This window comes from Somniosus microcephalus, unplaced genomic scaffold (genome assembly GCF_052327205.1).
Source record: "Somniosus microcephalus isolate GS21.2 unplaced genomic scaffold, FLI_Smic_1.0 unresolved_chr1, whole genome shotgun sequence".
NCBI lineage: Eukaryota > Metazoa > Chordata > Chondrichthyes > Squaliformes > Somniosidae > Somniosus > Somniosus microcephalus.
In genome coordinates, this window is record NW_028225179.1 from 65,903,401 (window position 1) to 65,922,991 (window position 19,591).

The 19,591-nt window shown below is 50.3% G+C and overlaps 1 protein-coding gene across 1 annotated transcript in view; it reads left to right on the plus strand.

Annotated features, from left to right (window-relative positions):
• The first annotated feature begins 583 nt into the window (after window positions 1-583).
• LOC147095448 (matrix metalloproteinase-17-like) overlaps window positions 584-19,591 on the plus strand; it is a 99,531-nt gene continuing 80,523 nt past the window's right edge. The window contains exon 1 of the mRNA XM_085974593.1: window positions 584-1,610. Coding sequence (XP_085830719.1) covers window positions 1,524-1,610 — 87 coding nt within the window. The 5' untranslated portion in view covers window positions 584-1,523. The remainder of the gene's footprint in view (window positions 1,611-19,591) is intronic.

Below are 19,591 nucleotides of genomic sequence, written 5' to 3' on the forward strand. Positions count from 1 at the left end.
AGTACTGCCCCTCTGACAGTCCAGCGCTACCTCTGTACTGACCCTCCGACAGTCTGGCGCTAACTCTGTACTGCTCCTCCGATAGTGCAGCGATCCCTCAATACTGCCCCTCCGACAGTGCAGCGCTCCCTCAGCACTGCCCCTCCGACAGTGCAGCGCCACCTCTGTACTGACCCTCCGACAGTGCAGCGCTCCCTCAGTACTGACCCTCTGACAGTCCGGCGCTCCCGCAGTACTGCCCCTCTGACAGTGCAGCGCTCCCTCAGTACTGCCCCTCCGACAATGCAGCGCTCCATCAGTACTGCCCCTCTGACAGTGCAGCGCTCCCTCAGTACTGCCCCTCCGACAGTGCAGTGCTCCATCAGTACTGCCCCTCCAACAGTGCAGCAGTCCCTCAGTACTGACCCTCCGACAGTCGAGGTTTTGGGCGTGCAGGATAGAAGGGCTGCGTTGAAGTTTGCTGCAAAATGTGGCGAAGGATTTTAAAGCTGGGGAGGACATTCGATGGAGGTGATTTGAGCATGTTATGATGGGGCGAGGGGTGGCGCCCGTTGTGGGAGAGGATGTCAAGCGTAGAGACAGGAAACAGAAATAACGGGTGCTTGAGCAATCTCAGTTTGAGGAACTAGTGATCCCCTGCGCTGCCCTTCGGGCAACTCTTTTCAGGCTGAAGAGAGAAGGGAGTGTGTGTGAGACCTGTTATACTTCAACCCAGCTTCACTTGCAAGTGTACCGTGCTGATAAACAGAAGGAGCTGGGGCTGTTCCCTGTGTGAGTGTTCATATAACATTACACTCTCCCCCGGGGGCTGCTCACATCTATCTCACTCAATCCATTAGCAGGGAGGTAGAGAGAGAGAGAGAGAGACTGAGAGAGAGACAGAGAGAGAGAGAGAGAGAGAGACAGAGAGAGAAAGACTGAGAGAGAGAGACAGATAGAGAGGAAAGGGAGAGACAGAGAGAGACAGAGAGAGAGAAAAAGACAGAGAGAGGAAGACAGAGAGAGAGAGAGAGCGAGAGAGGACAGGGAGATACAGAGAGACACAGAGAGAGAGAAAAAGACAGAGAGAGAACGACAGAGACAGAGAGAGACAGAGAGAGAGCGAGCGAGAGAGAGAGAGATACAGAGAGAGAGACAGAGAGGACAGGGAGAGTCAGAGAGAGACAGAGAGAGAGAAAAAGAGAGAGAAAGACAGAGACAGAGAGAGACAGAGAGAGAGCGAGAGAGAGAGAGAGAGAGAAACAGAGAGAGAGAGAGAGAAGGAGAGAGAGAGAGCGAATGAGAGATAGTCAAGATGCAAACAACAGGAGATAGATAAGAGCGATACAGAGAGACAGAAAAACAGAGAGAGCGAGAGCGAGAGAGAAACAGATGAAAAGAGTTGCATCAAGAAACAAAGAGACGGAGTCTGAGTGACGAGCAACGATACAGAGACTCGGGACTGGAGTGCAGCACAGAAGTCTTCCATCGCTTGGAAATAACCTGGATAGAACTTTCCCCGGAGAGGTCCCTTAGCTGCAGAGATGCTGCCTGCATTTTGGATCTTGCTAATCTTCAACGACTTCACGAACTGCCAGCAGCCAGAAGCGCGAGAGATCAGCAAAGGAGTGGTGAGAAATTGCAAAACACAAATGGCGCTTTGTTTTTATTTGAAGTGTTGCGCGGAGAGACTGGGGAAGCTGGGCTTGTTCTCCTTAGAGCAGAGACGGTTAAGGGGAGATTCAATAGAGGTGTTTAAAATTGCGAGGGCTTTTGATCGAGTAATGAAGGAGAAACTGTTTCCACCGGCGCGAGGGTCGGTAACCAGAGGGCGCAGATTTAAGATAATCGGTAAAAGAACCCGGGGTGGGTGGGGTAGAAGCGGAAACATTTTTTTACGCAGCGAGTTTTGTGATCTGTAACGAGCTGCCTGGAAGGGCGGTGGAAGCAAAATCAATCGCAACTTTCAAAAGGGAATTGGATAAATATTTGAAGGGGAAAATTTGCAGGGCTACGGGGAAAGAGCAGAAGGGAGTGGGACAAATTGGAGAGCTTTTTCACAGAGCCGGCACAGGCACGGCGGGCCGAGTGGCCTCTTTCTGTGCTGTGAGATTCTGTGCTTCCATTTGTAAGTGATCTTCGTGCCCCCTGGCTTTAGGCCTCATCACCTCCTCTGTTCTGAATGTTTTAAACTCCCGGAGAGAGTTCCCTCAGGGGTTGCGACAGGCTGGGGGACGGGGGAAGGTTAAGGGTGGCGGGTCCGGCCCCTCGGTCAGAGAACAGCGACGCCAAATCCTGGGCGCCAGACCGCGGGCGGGGAGGGCGGGGCCGGCGTCACCTTGGCAAGCGATAACCCGGCCCCCCAACCCCTCACCCGCCACCCGCCCTAGGCTAGGGCCCAGATCGGCTGCTGCTGGGCACAGAGATGGCTAGTAGGAGATTCAATTGAGTTTCTTGCTTTTAAAAAAAAATCAAATGACACAGGGTTGAGGGGTCAGTTATGAGGGTTTCCGATGATCACTGCCTGGGGTATTTGCAGCTTGGTGCAATTGTGTAAAACAGGAGCGAGTGAGTCTCACCCGGTTTACATCTCACCCGGTTTTTATTCCCATTGACTCCCGTCCATTGATGCAAACTTGGCTGCCGACACACTGTTAACCCCATTATAGCAGCGATCACAATCTACACCAGAGAGTGAGGAGAGAGGCTCGGAGAGATTATTTTACACTGAGGGTTGTAACGGTTTAATGGTTTACCACAGGAAATGGTTCAGGCAGAAAATATTGCCGCCTTAAAGCAGGTATATGTCAAACAGAGAAAGATTATGGGGAGAGCGCGGAGCAGTGGGATATGTTTATGATTGATAAAGGGCTCTGGGGAGAGAGCGGGGCAGTGGGATTAGTTTGGCGATTGAGACAGGGCTATGGGGAGAGGGCGGGGCAGTGGGATTAGTTAGGAGATTGGAACAGGGCTATGGGGAGAGAGTGGGGCAGTGGGATTAGTTTGGGATTGATACAGGGCTGTGGGGAGAGAGCGGGGCAGTGGGATTAGTTTGGGGATTGATACAGGACTATGGGGAGAGAGTGGGGCAGTGGGATTAGTTTGGGATTGATAAGAACATAAGAACATAAGAAATAGGAGCAGGAGTAGGCCAATCGGCCCCTCGAGCCTGCCCCACCATTCAATAAGATCATGGCTGATCTGATCCTAACCTCAAATCTTCTATCACTCTGCATCCACCCGAACCCATGTGATCTCCCGGGAGAGGCGAAAAACCAGATAAAGACCCAATGGCCAATTTGGGAGAAAAAAATCTGGGAAATTCCTCTCCGACCCATCTAGGCGATCGAAATTCTTCCAGGCGATCACTCTGTCCCTATATTTTCTACAGTACTTACCTTCTGTAAAGGCGATCTCCACCCCAGCCAGGAACAGGAATAAAACCATCTCCTGAAATCTAACAGAATTAGAACACAGTAGGAGCAGAACAAGGCTACACGGCCCCTGGGCCCACTCCACTACCCACAGGGCCATGACCATTCCGAACCTAGACTCATGTCCAATTTCCTGCCCGCTCCCCGTAACCCTTAATTCCCTTTACTTCTAGGAAACTATCTATTTCTGTTTTAAATTTATTTAATGATGTAGCTTCCACAGCTTTCTGGGGCAGCAAATTCCACAAACCTACCACCCTCTGAGTGAAGAAGTTTCTCCTCATCTCAGTTTTGAATGAGCAGCCCCTTATTTTAAGATTATGCCCCCTAGTTCTAGTTTCACCCATCATTGGGAACATCCTCACTGCATCCACCCGATCAAGCCCCTTCACAATCTTATATGTTTCAATAAGATCGCCTCTCATTCTTCTGAACTCCAATGAGTAGAGTCCCAATCTACTCAACCTCTCCTCATATGACCACCCCCTCATCCCCGGGATTAACCGAGTGGACCTTCTTTGTACTGCCTCGAGAGCAAGTATGTCTTTTCTTAAGTATGGACACCAAAACTGTATTCAGTATTCCAGGTGTGGTCTCACCAATACCTTGTACAACTGCAGCAATACCTCCCTGTTTTTATATTCCAACCCCCTAGCAATAAAAGCCAACATTCCATTGGCCTTCTTAATCACTTGCTGCACCTGCATACTAACTTTTTGAGTTTCGTGCACCAGGACCCCCAGATCCCTTTGTACTACAGTACTTTCCAGTTTCTTGCCATTAAGATAATAACTTGCTCTATGATTTTTCCTGCCAAAGTGCATAACCTCACACTTTCCAGTATTGTATTCCATCTGCCAAATCTCTGCCCACTTACTTAGCCTGTCTATGTCCCTTTGCAGGTTTTTTATGTCCTCCTCACTCACTACTTTCCGTCCCATCTTTGTATCATCTGCAAACTTTGATATGTTACACTCGGTCCCCTCCTCCAAATCGTTAATATAGATTGTAAAGAGTTGGGGACCCAGCACTGACCCCTGCGGAACACCACTAGTTACTGGTTGCCAATCTGAGAATGAGCCATTTATCCCAACTCTCTGCTTTCTGTTAGAGAGCCAATCCTCCACCCACGCCAGAATATTACCCCCAATCCCGTGATTTTTTATCTTGAGCAATAATCTTTTGTGTGGCACCTTGTCAAATGCCTTTTGGAAGTCTAAATACACTACGTCCACTGGTTCCCCTTTATCCACCCTGTATGTTACTTCCTCAAAAAACTCAAGCAAATTTGTTAAACATGACTTCCCCTCCATGAAACCATGCTGAGTTTGCCCTATTAAATTATGTTTATCCAAATGTCCCGTTACTGTCTCCTTAATAATGGACTCTAACATTTTACCAACCACAGATGTTAGGCTAACAGGTCTATAGTTTCCAGCCTTCTGCCTACTACCCTTTTTAAATAATGGTGTTACATTAGCAGTTTTCCAATCTGCCGGGACCTTTGCTGAGTCCAGTGAGTTTTGGTAAATTATTACCAATGCATCCACAATCCCTACCGCTACTTCCCTCAAGACCCTAGGATGCAAGCCATCAGGTCCAGGGGATTTATCCGCCTTGAGTCCCATTATTTTACCAAGTACCACTTCCTTAGTGATTTTAATTGTATTTAGTTCCTCCCCCCCTAGAGCCCCCTGTTTGTCCAGTGTTGGGATATTCTTAGTGTCCTCTACTGTAAAGACTGATACAAAATAATTGTTCAGTGTTTTTGCCATCTCCATGTTTCCCACCATTAATTTCCCGGTCTCATCCTCTAAGGGACCAACATTTACTTTAGCCACCCTTTTTCTTTTTATATAACTATAGAAACTTTTACTGTCTGTTTTTATATTTTTTGCTAATTTACTTTCATAATCTATCTTCCCTTTCTTAATCAATCTTTTTGTTATTTTTTGCTGTCTTTTAAAGACTTCCCAATCTTCCATCCTCCCACTAGATTTGGCTACCTTATATGCCCTTGTTTTTAGCCGGATACTATCCTTAATTACTTTACTTAGCCACGGATGGCTATCTTTTCTTTTACACCCTTTTTTCCTCAGTGGAATATATTTTTTTTGGAAGTTGTAAAATAACTCCTTAAATGTACACCACTGGTCATGTACCATCTTACCCTTTAATCTATTTTCCCAGTCCACTCTAATTAATTCCGCTCTCATACCTTCATAGTCTCCTTTATTCAAGCTCAGCACGCTTGTTTGAGATCCAACCTTCTCACCCTCTAATTGAAAATGGAACTCAACCATGTTATGGTCACTCATTCCAAGGGGATCCTTTACTAGGACATTTTTAATTAATCCTGTCTCATTACACAGGACCAAATCTAAGGTTGCTTGCCCCCTGGTCGGTTCAGTTACATACTGCTCAAGAAACCCATCCCTAATACACTCAATGAACTCTTCCTCAAGGCTGCTCTGCCCAAGTTGATTTGTCCAGTTAATATGATAATTAAAATCCCCCATAATTATAGCTGTTCCCTTATTACAAGCCCCACTGGTGGGGCAGTGGGATTGGTTTGGGATTGATACAGGACTATGAGGAGAGGGAGTGGCAATGGGATTCATTGTGGTTTGATGCAGGGCTATGGGGAGTGAGTGGGACAGTGTGAGTAGTTTGGGGATTGATACAGGGCTATGGGAAGAGAGTGGGGCAGTAGGATTAGTTTGGCAATTGAAACAGGGCCATGGGGATAAAGCGGGGCAGTGGGATTAGTTTGTGATTGACACAGGGCAATGGGGGAGAGCAGGGCAGTGGGAATAATTTGGGATTGATACTGGTCTACGGGGAGAGGGTGGGGCAGCGGGATTAGTTTGGGGATTGATACAGGGCTATGGGGAGAGAGTGGGGCAGTGGGATTAGTTTGGGATTGATAAAGGGATATGGGGAGAGAGCAAAGCAGTGGGATTAGTTTAGGGTTGAAACAGGGCAAAGGGGAGAGAGCAGGGCAGTGGGATTAGTTGGGGATTGATACAAGGAGATGGGGAGAGTGTTGGGCAGTGGGATTAGTTTGGGATTAATCCAGGGCTACGGGGAGCGAGCGTGGCAGTGGGATTAGTTTGGGGACTGATACAGGGCAATGGGGAGAAAGCAGGGCAGTGGGATTAGTTTGGAGTTGATAAATAGCTATGAGGAGAGAGCGGGGCAGTGGGAAAAGTTTGGGATTGATAAAGGGCTATGGGGAGAGGGCGGGGCAGTGGGATTAGTTTGGGGATTGATACTTAGCTATGGGGAGAGAGCGGGGCAGTGGGAAAAGTTTGGAGATTGATACAAGGCTATGGGGCGAGAGCGGGGCAGTGGGATTAGTTTAGGATTGAAACAGGGCTATGGGGAGAGAGCGGGACAGTGGGATTAGTTTGGGATTGATACTAGGAGATGGGGAGATGGTGGGGCAGTGGGATTGGTTTGGGATTGATACAGGACTATGAGGAGAGGGAGTGGCAATGGGATTCATTGTGGTTTGATGCAGGGCTATGGGGAGTGAGTGGGACAGTGTGAGTAGTTTGGGGATTGATACAGGGCTATGGGAAGAGAGTGGGGCAGTAGGGTTAGTTTGGCAATTGAAACAGGGCCATGGGGATAAAGCGGGGCAGTGGGATTAGTTTGTGATTGACACAGGGCAATGGGGGAGAGCAGGGCAGTGGGAATAATTTGGGATTGATACTGGTCTACGGGGAGAGGGTGGGGCAGCGGGATTAGTTTGGGATTGATACAGGGCTATGGGGAGAGAGCAGGGTAGTCGGATTAGTTTGGGGATTGATACAGGGCTATGGTGAGATAGCGGGGCAATGGGATTAGTTTGGGATTGATACAGGACTCTGGGGAGAGAGCGGGGCAGTGGGATTAGTTTGGGGATTGATACAGGGCTATCGAGAGAGAGCGGGGCAGTGGGATTAGTTTGGGATTGATACAGGGCTATGGGAAGAGAGTGGGAAAGTGGGATTAGTTTGGGATTATACAGGGCTATGGGGAGGGAACGGGGCAGAGGATTTTGTTTGAGGATTAATTCTGGGATTTGGGATCAAAGTGGGGCATTGGGATTAGTTTGGGATTCCTACAGGGCTATGGGGATAGAGCGGGGCAGTGGGATTTGTTTCTGATTGACACAGGGCAATGGGGAGAGAGCAGGGCAGTGGGAATAATTTGGGATTGATACAGGGCTATGGGAAGAGGGCGGGGCAGTGGGATTAGGTGGGGATTGGTACTGGTCTACGGGGAGAGGGTGGGGCAGTGGGATTAGTTTGGGATTGATACAGTGCTATGAGGAGAGAGTGGGGCAGTGGGATTGTTTTTGATTGATACAGGGCGATGGGGAGTGAGTGGGGAAGTGGGATTAGTTTGGGATTGATATAGGGCTATGGGAAGAGGGCGGGGCAGTGGGATTATTTGGGATTGATACATTGCTATGGAGAGAGATTGGGGCATTGGAATTAGTTCGGGTTTGATACAGGACTATGAGGAGAGAGCAGGGCCGTGGGATTAGTTTGGGGATTCATACAGGGCTATGGGGAGAAGGCGGGGCAGTGAGATTAGTTGGGGATTGATACAGAGCTATGAGGAGAGCGCGGGGCAGTGGGATTAGTTTGGGATTGATACAGGGCTATCAGGAGGGGGCAGGGCAAAGGGATTTGTTTGGGATTCATACAGGACGATGGGGAGAGATAGGGCAGTGGGATTAATTTGGGGTTGGATACAGGGCTATGTGAAGAGAGTGGGGCAGTGGGATTAGTTGGGGATTGATACAGGGCTATGGGAAGAGAGCAGGGTAGTAGGATTAGTTTAGGGATTGATACAAATCTACGGGGAGAGGGCGGGGCAGTGGGAATAGTTTCGGATTGATACAGGGCTACGCTGAGAGAGCTGGGTAGTAGCATTGGTTTGGGGATTGATACAGGGCTATGGGGAGAGAGCGGGGCAGTGGGATTAGTTTGGGATTGATACAGGGCTCTGGGGAGAGACCGGGGCAGTGGGATTCATTTGGGATTGGTACAGAGCTATGAGGAGAGACCGGGGCCGTGGGATTACTTTGGGATTGATACAGAGCTATGAGGAGAGAGTGGGGCAGTGGGATTGTTTTCAATTGATACAGGGCGATGGGGAGTGAGTGGGGAAGTGGGATTAGTTTGGGATTGATATAGGGCTATGGGAAGAGGGCGGGGCAGTGGGATTGTTTGGGATTGATACAGTGCTATGGGGAGGGATTGGGGCATTGGGATTAGTTCGGGTTTGATACAGGACTATGAGGAGAGAGCAGAGCCGTGGGATTCCTTTGGGGATTCATACAGGGCTATGGGGAGAAGGCGGGGCAGTGAGATTAGTTGGGGATTGATACAGAGCTATGGGAAGAGAGCGGGGCAGTGGGATTAGTTTGGGATTGAAACAGGTCTGTGGGGAGAGAGTGGGGAAGTGGGATTAGTTTGCAATTGATACAAGGCTATGGGGAGTGAGCGGGTCAGCTGGATTAGTTCAGGATTGATACAGGGCTATGGGGAGAGAGCAGGGCAGTGGGATTAATTTGGGATTAATACAGGGCTATGAGGACAGAGAGGGCAGTGGGATTAATTTGCTGTTTGATACAGGTCTGTGGGGAGAGCGTGGGGAAGTGGGATTAGTTTGCGATTGATACAAGGCTATGGGGAGTGAGCGGGTCAGCTGGATTAGTTCAGGATTGATACAGGGCTATGGGGAGAGAGCAGGGCAGTGGGATTAGTTTGGGATCGATACAGAGTTATGAGGAGAGAGTGGGGCAGTGGGATTGTTTTCGATTGATACAGGGCGATGGGGAGTGAGTGGGGAAGTGGGATTAGTTTGGGATTGATATAGGGCTATGGGAAGAGGGCGGGGCAGTGGGATTGTTTGGGATTGATACAGTGCTATGGGGAGAGATTGGGGCATTGGGATTAGTTCGGGTTTGATACAGGACTATGAGGAGAGAGCAGGGCCGTGGGATTAGTTTGGGGACTGAGACAGGGCTATGGGGAGAGAGCAGGGCAGTGAGATTAGTTGGGGATTGATACAGAGCTATGGGAAGAGAGCGGGGCAGTGGGATTAGTTTGGGATTGGTACAGTGCCATGGGGAGAGAGCTGGGCAGTGGGATTCGTTTGGGATTGACACAGATCTATGAGGAGGGAGCAGGGCAGTGGGATTAGTTTGGGGATTGAAACAGGGCTATGGGGAGAGAGCGGGGCAGTGAGATTAGTTTGGGATTGATACAGGGCTATGGGAATAGAGCAGGGCAGTGGGGTTTGTTTCTGATTGACACAGGGCAATGGGGAGAGAGCAGGGCAGTGGGAATAATTTGGGATTGATACAGGGCTATGGGGATAGAGCGGGGCAGTGGGATTAGTTTGGGATTGATACAGGGTTCTGGGGAGAGACCGGGGCAGTGGGATTCCTTTGGGATTGATACAGAGCTATGAGGAGAGAGCGTGGCATTGGGATAGTTTTGGATTGATACAGGGCGATGGGGAGTGAGTGGGGCAGTGGGATTAGTTTGGGATTGATACAGGGCTATGGGAAGTAAGTGGGGAAGTGGGATTAGTTTGGGATTGATATAGGGCTATGGGGAGAGGGCGGGGCAGTGTGATTGTTTGGGATTGATACAGTGCTATGGGGAGAGAGCGGGGCATTGGGATTAGTTCGGGTTTGATACAGGACTATGGGGAGAGAGCAGGGCCGTGGGATTAGTTTGGGGATTGATACAGGGCTATGGGGAGAGGGCGGCGCAGTGAAATTAGTTGTGGATTGATACAGGGCAATGGGGAGAGAGCGGGGCATTGGGATTAGTTTGGAGATTGATACAGAGCTATGAGGAGAGAGCAGGGCTGTGGGATTAGTTTGGGATTGATACATGGGTATCAGGAGAGGGCTGGGCAATGGGATTAGTTTGGAATCGATACAGAACTATGGGGAGAGAGAGGGGCAGTGGGATTAGTTTGGGATTGATACAGGGCTCTGGGGAGAGACCGGGGCAGTGGGATTCATTTGGGATTGGTACAGAGCTATGAGGAGAGACCGGAACCGTGGGATTACTTTGGGATTTATACAGAGCTATGAGGAGAGAGTGGGGCAGTGGGATTGTTTTCGATTGATACAGGGCGATTGGGAGTGAGTGGGGAAGTGGGATTAGTTTTGGATTGATATAGGGCTATGGGAAGAGGGCAGGGCAGTGGGATTGTTTGGGATTGATACAGTGCTATGGGTAGAGATTGGGGCATTGAATTAGTTTGGGTTTGATACAGGACTATGAGGAGAGAGCAGGGCCGTGGGATTCGTTTGGGGATTCATATGGGGAGAAGGCGGGGCAGTGAGATTAGTTGGGGATTGATACAGAGCTATTGGAAGAGAGCGGGGCAGTGGGATTAGTTTGGGATTGATACAGGTCTGTGGGGAGAGGGTGGGGAAGTGGGACTAGTTTGCGATTGATACAAGGCTATGAGGAGTGAGCGGGTCAGCTGGATTAGTTCAGGATTGATACAGGGCTATGGGGAGAGAGCAGGGCAGTGGGATTAGATTGGGATTAATACAGGGCTATGAGGACAGAGAGGGCAGTGGGATTAATTTGCTGTTTGATACAGGTCTGTGGGGAGAGAGTGGGGAAGTGGGATTAGTTTGCGAGTGATACAAGGCTATGGGGAGTGAGCGGGTCAGCTGGATTAGTTCAGGGTTGATACAGGGCTATGGGGAGAGAGCAGGGCAGTGGGATTAGTTTCGGATTGATACAGAGCTATGAGGAGAGAGTGGGGCAGTGGGATTGTTTTCGATTGATACAGGGCGATGGGGAGTGAGTGGGGAAGTGGGATTAGTTTGGGATTGATATAGGGCTATGGGAAGAGGGCGGGGCAGTGGGATTGTTTGGGATTGATACAGTGCTATGGGGAGAGATTGGGGCATTGGGATTAGTTCGGGTTTGATACAGGACTATGAGGAGAGAGCAGGGCCGTGGGATTAGTTTGGGGAATGATACAGGGCTATGGGGAGAGAGCGGGGCAGTGAGATTAGTTGGGGATTGATACAGAGCTATGGGAAGAGAGCGGGGCAGTGGGATTAGTTTGGGATTGGTGCAGTGCCATGCGGAGAGAGAGGGCAGTGGGATTAATTTGGGGTTGGATACAGGGTTACGGGAAGAGAGTGGGGCAGTGGGATTAGTTTGGGGATTGATACAAGGCTATGGGGAGTGAGCAGTGCAGTTGGATTAGTTTGGGATTGATGCAGGGCTGTGGGGGGAGAGCAGGGCAGTGGGATTAGTTTGGGATTGATACAGGGCTATGGGAAGAGAGTGGGAAAGTGGGATTAGTTTGGGATTATACAGGGCTATGGGGAGGGAACGGGGCAGAGGATTTTGTTTGAGGATTAATTCTGGGATTTGGGATCAAAGTGGGGCATTGGGATTAGTTTGGGATTCCTACAGGGCTATGGGGATAGAGCGGGGCAGTGGGATTTGTTTCTGATTGACACAGGGCAATGGGGAGAGAGCAGGGCAGTGGGAATAATTTGGGATTGATACAGGGCTATGGGGATAGAGCGGGGCAGTGGGATTAGTTTGGGATTGATACAGGGTTCTGGGGAGAGACCGGGGCAGTGGGATTCCTTTGGGATTGATACAGAGCTATGAGGAGAGAGCGTGGCATTGGGATAGTTTTGGATTGATACAGGGCGATGGGGAGTGAGTGGGGCAGTGGGATTAGTTTGGGATTGATACAGGGCTATGGGAAGTAAGTGGGGAAGTGGGATTAGTTTGGGATTGATATAGGGCTATGGGGAGAGGGCGGGGCAGTGTGATTGTTTGGGATTGATACAGTGCTATGGGGAGAGAGCGGGGCATTGGGATTAGTTCGGGTTTGATACAGGACTATGAGGAGAGAGCAGGGCTGTGGGATTAGTTTGGGGATTGATACAGGGCTATGGGGAGAGAGCGGAGCATTGGGATTAGTTTGGAGATTGATACAGAGCTATGAGGAGAGAGCAGGGCTGTGGGATTAGTTTGGGATTGATACATGGCTATCAGGAGAGGGCTGGGCAATGGGATTAGTTTGGAATCGATACAGAACTATGGGGAGAGAGAGGGGCAGTGGGATTAGTTTGGGATTGATACAGGGCTCTGGGGAGAGACCGGGGCAGTGGGATTCATTTGGGATTGGTACAGAGCTATGAGGAGAGACCGGAACCGTGGGATTACTTTGGGATTTATACAGAGCTATGAGGAGAGAGTGGGGCAGTGGGATTGTTTTCGATTGATACAGGGCGATTGGGAGTGAGTGGGGAAGTGGGATTAGTTTGGGATTGATATAGGGCTATGGGAAGAGGGCGGGGCAGTGGGATTGTTTGGGATTGATACAGTGCTATGGGGAGAGATTGGGGCATTGGGATTAGTTCGGGTTTGATACAGGACTATGAGGAGAGAGCAGGGCCGTGGGATTAGTTTGGGGAATGATACAGGGCTATGGGGAGAGAGCGGGGCAGTGAGATTAGTTGGGGATTGATACAGAGCTATGGGAAGAGAGCGGGGCAGTGGGATTAGTTTGGGATTGGTGCAGTGCCATGGGGAGAGAGAGGGCAGTGGGATTAATTTGGGGTTGGATACAGGGTTACGGGAAGAGAGTGGGGCAGTGGGATTAGTTTGGGGATTGATACAAGGCTATGGGGAGTGAGCAGTGCAGTTGGATTAGTTTGGGATTGATGCAGGGCTGTGGGGGGAGAGCAGGGCAGTGGGATTAGTTTGGGATTGCAACAGGGCTATGAGCAGAGAGAGGGCAGTGGGATTAATTTGGGGTTTGATACAGGGCTATGGGAAGAGAGTGGGGCAGTGGGATTAGTTTGGGGATTGATACAGCGCTATGGGGAGAGAGCGGGGCAGTGGGAATAGTTTGGGATTGATACAGGGCTATGGGGAGAGAGCGGGGCAGTGGGATTAGTTTGGGATTGATACAGGGCTATGGGGAGAGTGCGGGGCAGTGGGATTAGTTGGGGATTGATACAGGGCGATGGGGAGAGAGTGGGGCCTTGGGATTAGTTCGGGTTTGATACAGGACTATGAGGAGAGAGCAGGGCCGTGGAATTCATTTGGGGATTCATACAGGGCTATGGGGAGAAGGCGGGGCAGTAAGATTAGTTGGGGTTTGATACAGAGCTATGGGAAGAGAGCGGGGCAGTGGGATTAGTTTGGGATTGATAAAGGTCTGTGGGGAGAGAGTGAGGAAGTGGGATTAGTTTGCGATTGATACAAGGCTATGGGGAGTGAGCGGGTCAGCTGGATGAGTTCAGGATTGATACACGGCTATGGGGAGAGAGCAGGGCATTGGGATTAATTTGGGATTAATACAGGGCTATGAGGACAGAGAGGGCCGTGGGATTAATTTGGTGTTTGATACAGGGCTATGGGGAAAGGGTGGGGCAGTTGGATTAGTTTGTGGATTGATATAGTGCTATGGGAGAGAGCAGGTCTGTGGGATTAGTTGGGGATTGATACAGGGCTATGGGGACAGAGCGGGGCAGTGGGATTAGTTGGGGATTGATACAGGGCTAAGGGGAGAGACCGAGTTAGTAGGATTAGTTTTGGGATTGATACTGGTCTACGGGGAGAGGGCAGAGCAGTGGAATTAGTTTGGGATTGATACAGGGCTATGGGGAGAGAGCGGGGTAGTAGGATTAGTTTGGGGATTGATACAGTGCTATGCGGAGAGCAGGGCAGTGGTATTTGTTTGGGATTGATACAGGGCTCTGGGGAGAGACCGGGGCAGTGGGATTCCTTTGGGATTGATACAGAGCTATGAGGAGAGAGCGGGACATTGGGATTAGTTTGTGGATTGATCCAAGGCTATGGGAGAGAGCAGGTCAGTGGGATTAGTTGGGGATTCATACAGGGCTATGGGGAGAGTGCGGGGCAGTGGGATTAGTTGGGGATTGATACAGTGCTATGCGGAGAGCAGGGCAGTGGGATTTGTATGGGATTGATACAGGGCTCTGGGGAGAGACCGGGGCAGTGGGATTCCTTTGGGATTGATACAGAGCTATGGGGAGAGACCGGGGCAGTGGGATTCATTTGGGATTGGTACAGAGCTATGAGGAGAGACAGGGGCCGTGGGATTACTTTGGGATTGATACAGAGCTATGAGGAGAGAGTGGGGCAGTGGGATTGTTTTCGATTGATACAGGGCGATGGGGAGTGAGTGGGGAAGTGGGATTAGTTTAGGATTGAAATAGGGCTATGGGAAGAGGGCGGGGCGGTGGGATTGTTTGGGATTGATACAGTGCTATGGGGAGAGATTGGGGCATTGGGATTTGTTCGGGTTTGATACATGGCTATGAGGAGAGAGCAGGGCTGTCGGATTAGTTTGGGGATTCATACAGGGCTATGGGGAGAAGGCGGGCAGTGAGATTAGTTGGGGATTGATACAGAGCTATGGGAAGAGAGCGGGGCAGTGGGATTAGTTTGGGGATTGATACAGGACTATGGGGAGAGAACGAGGCAGTGTGATTAGTTTGGAATTGATACAGGACTATGGGAAGAGAGCGGGACAGTGTGATTAGTTTGCGATTGATACAAGGCTATGGAGAGTGAGCGGGTCAGCTGGATTAGTTCAGGATTGATACAGGGCTATGGGGAGAGAGCAGGACAGTGGGATTAGTTTGGGATTAATACAGGGCTATGAGGACAGAGAGGGCAGTGGGATTAATTTGCTGTTTGATACAGGGCTATGGGGAAAGGGTGGGGCAGTTGGATTAGTTTGGGATTGATACAGGTTTATGGGGAGTGAGTGGGGATGTGGGATTAGTTTGGGATTGATATGGGGCTATGGGAAGAGGGCAGAGCAGTGGGATTGTTTGGGATTGATACAGTGCTATGGGGAGAGATCGGGGCATTGGGATTAGTTCGGGTTTGATACAGGACTATGAGGATAGAGCAGGGCCGTGGGATTAGTTTGGGGATTGTTGTGTATGTAACCTGTTCCACCTTAAGAGAGCTTAAGCCTGTTCCACCTTAAGAGATGTACTACTTTCTCAGGCTGCTGTAGACGTAATACCGGGGGTGAACACACCGGTATATAAGCACTGTGCAGTAATCTTGTATTCAGTGTAGTCCCTACCTCCAACCAGTAAAGACCTGTTTTATTGTTACTGATTAAGTCTGAGTATTAATTACTTGAACAACTCACAGACGTAACAGCGATAGATACAGGGCTATGGGGAGAGAGCGGGGCAGTGGGATTAGTTGGAGATTGATACAGGGCTAAGGGGAGAGACCGGGGTAGTAGGATTCATTTTGGGATTGATACTGGTCTACGGGGAGAGGGCGGAGCAGTGGAATTAGTTTGGGATTGATACAGGGCTATGGGGATAGTGCGGGGTAGTAGGATTAGTTTTGGGATTGATACAGTGCTATGCGGAGAGCAGGGCAGTGGGATTTGTTTGGGATTGTTACAGGGCTCTGAGTAGAGACCGGGGCAGTGGGATTCCTTTGGGATTGATACAGAGCTATGAGGAGAGAGCGGGACAGTGGGATTAGCTTGTGGATTGACACAAGGCTATGGGAGAGAGCAGGTCAGTGGGATTAGTTGGGTCTTCATACAGGGCTATGGGGAGAGTGCGAGGCAGTGGGATTAGTTGGGGATTGATACAGGGCTATGGGAAGAGAGCGGGGTAGTAGGATTAGTTTTGGGATTGATACTGGTCTACGGGGAGAGGGCGGGGCAGTGGGAATAGTTTGGGATTGATACAGAGCTATGAGGAGAGACCGGGGCCGTCGGATTACTTTGGGATTGATACAGAGCTATGAGGAGAGAGTGGGGCAGTGGGATTGTTTTCGATTGATACATGGCGATGGGGAGTGAGTGGGGAAGTGGGATTAGTTTGGGATTGATATAGGGCTATGGGAAGAGGGCGGGGCAGTGGGATTGTTTGGGATTGATACAGTGCTATGGGGAGAGATTGGGGCATTGGGATTAGTTCGGGTTTGATACAGGACTATGAGGGGAGAGCTGGGCCGTGGGATTCGTTTGGGGACTGATACAGGGCTCTAGGGAGAGAGCGGGGCAGTGAGATTAGTTGGGGATTGATACAGAGCTATTGGAAGAGAGCGGGGCAGTGGGATTAGTTTGGGATTGGTACAGTGCCATGGGGAGAGAGCAGGGCTGTGGGATTAATTTGGGGTTTGATACAGGGCTATGGGAAGAGAGTGGGGCAGTGGGATTAGTTTGGGGATTGATACAGGGCTATGGGTAGAGAGCAGGTCAGTGGGATTAGTTGGGGATTGATACAGCGCTATGGGGAGAGTGCGGGGCAGTGGGGTTAGTTGGGGATTGATACAGGGCGATGGGGAGAGAGTGGGGCAGTGGGATTAGTTTGGGATTGATACAGGGCTATGGGGAGTGAGTGGGGTCGTGGGATTAGTTTGGGATTGATATAGGGCTTTGGGAAGAGGGCAGGGTAGTGGGATTGTTTGGGATTGATACAGTGCTAATGGGAGAGATCGGGGCATTGGGATTAGTTCGGCTTTGATACAGGACTATGAGGAGAGAGCAGGGCCGTGGGTTTAGTTTGGGGATTTATACAGGGCTATGGGGAGAGGGCGGTGCATTGAGGTTAGTTTGGGGATTGATAAAGAGCTAGGAGGAGAGAGCGGGGCAGTGTGATTAGTTTGGGATTGATACAGGGCTATCAGGAGAGGGCAGAGCAATGGGATTAGTTTGGGATTGATACAGGACTATGGGGAGAGAGCGGGGCAGTGGGATTAGTTTGGGGTTGATACAGGGCTATGGAGAGAGAGCAGGGCAGTGAGGTTAGTTTGGGATTGATAAAGGGCTATGGGGAGACAGCGGGGCAGTGGAATTAGTTTGGGGATTGATATTGGGCTCTGGGGAGAGAGCAGGGCGGTGGGATTAGTTTGGGATTGATACAGGTCTGTGGGGAGAGAGTGGGGAAGTGGGATTAGTTTGGGATTGATATAGGGCTATGGGGAGAGGGCGGTGCAGTGGGATTAGTTTGGGATTGATACAGGGCTATGGGGAGAGTGCGGGGCAGTGGGATTAGTTGGGGATTGATACAGGGCAATGGGGAGAGAGCGGGGTAGTAGGATTCGATTTGGGATTGATACTGGTCTACGGGGAGAGGGCGAGGCAGTGGGATTAGTTTGGGGACTGCTACAGAGCTATGGTGAGAGAGCGGGGTAGTAGGACTTGTTTGGGGATTGATACAGGGCTCTGTGGAGAGACCGGGGCAGTGGGATTCCTTTGGGATTGATACAGATCTATGAGGAGAGAGCAGGGCCATGGGATTAGTTTGGGGATAGATACAGTGCTAAGGGGAGAGGGCGGGGCATTGAGATTAGTTGCCGATTGATACAGGGCTGTGAGGAGTGAGTGGGGCATTGGGATTAGTTTGGGGATTGATACAGATCTATTAGGAGAGAGCGGGGCAGTGTGATTAGTTTGGGATTGATACAGGGCTATCAGGAGAGGGCAGGGCAATGGGATTAGTTTGGGATTGATACAGGACTCTGGGGAGAGAGCGAGGCAGTGGGATTAGTTTGGGGCTGATACAGGGCTATGGATAGAGACGGGGACAGTGGGATTCCTTTGGGATTGATACAGAGCTATGAGGAGAGAGCGAGGCAGTGGGATTGTTTTGGATTGATACAGGGCGATGGGGAGAGAGTGGGGCAGTGGGATTAGTTTGGGATTGATACAGGATTATGGGGAGTGAGTGGGGATGTGGGATTAGTTTGGGATTGATATGGGGCTATGGGAAGAGGGCAGGGCAGTGGGATTGTTTGGGATTGATACAGTGCTATGGGGAGAGATCGGGGCATTGGGATTATTTCGGGTTTGAAACAGGACTATGAGGATAGAGCAGGGCCGTAGGATTAGTTTGGGGATAGTTACAGGGCTATGGGGAGAGGGCGGGGCAGTGAGATTAGTTGGAGATTGATACAGGCCTATGAGGAGTGAGCGGGGCATTGGGATTAGTTTGGGGATTGATACAGAGCTATGAGGAGAGAGCGGGGCAATGTGATTAGTTTGGGATTGATACAGGGCTATCAGGAGAGAGCAGGGCAATGGGATTAGTTTGGGATTGATACACGACTATGGGGAGAGAGCAGGGCAGTGGGATTAGTTTGAGGTTGATACAAGGCTATGGAGAGAGAGCAGGGTAGTAGGATTAGTTTGAGGATTGATACAGGGCTATGGGGAGAGAGCGCAGCAGTGGGAATAGTTTGGAGATTGATACAGAGCTATGGGGAGACAGCGGGGCTGTGGAATTAGTTTGGGAATTGATACTGGGCTCTGGGGAGAGAGCAGGGCGGTGGGATTAGTTTGGGATTGATACAGGTCTGTGGGGAGAGAGTGGGGAAGTGGGATTACTTTGGGATTGATATAGGGCTATGGGGAGAGAGCGGGGCCGTGGGATTAGTTTGGTGTTGATACAGGGCTATGGGGAGAGAGCAGGACTGTGGGATTAGTTTGGGATTGATATAGGGCTCTGGGGAGAGAGCAGGGCGGTGGGATTAGTTTGGGATTGATACAGGTCTGTGGGGAGAGAGTGGGGAAGTGGGATTACTTTGGGATTGATATAGGGCTATGGGGAGAGATCGGGGCTGTGGGATTAGTTTGGGATTAATGCTGGGCTTTGGGGAGAGAGCGGGGCAGTGGGATTAGTTCGGGGAATGATACAGGGCTATGGGATGAGAGTGGGGCAGTGGGATTAATTTGGGGATTGATACAGGGCTATGGGAAGAGAGCGGGGCACTGGGATTAGTTTGTGGATTGATATAGTGCTATGGGACAGAGAAGGTCAGTGGGATTAGTTTGGGATTGATACAGGGCTATGGGGAGAGAGCGGGGCAGTGGGATTAGTTTAGAATTGATACAGGGCTATGGGGAGAGAGTGGGGCAGTGGGATTTGTTTGGGGATTGATACAGGGCGATGGGGAGAAAGTGGGGCAGTGGGATTAATTTGGGATTGGTACAGGGCTATGGGGAGAGAGCAGGGCAGTGGGATTAGTTTAGAATTGATACAGGGCTATGGGGAGAGAGTGAATCAGTGGGATTAGTTTGGGGATTGATACAGGGCGATGGGGTGAGAGTGGGGCCGTGGGATTCGTTTGGGATTGATACAGGGCTATGGG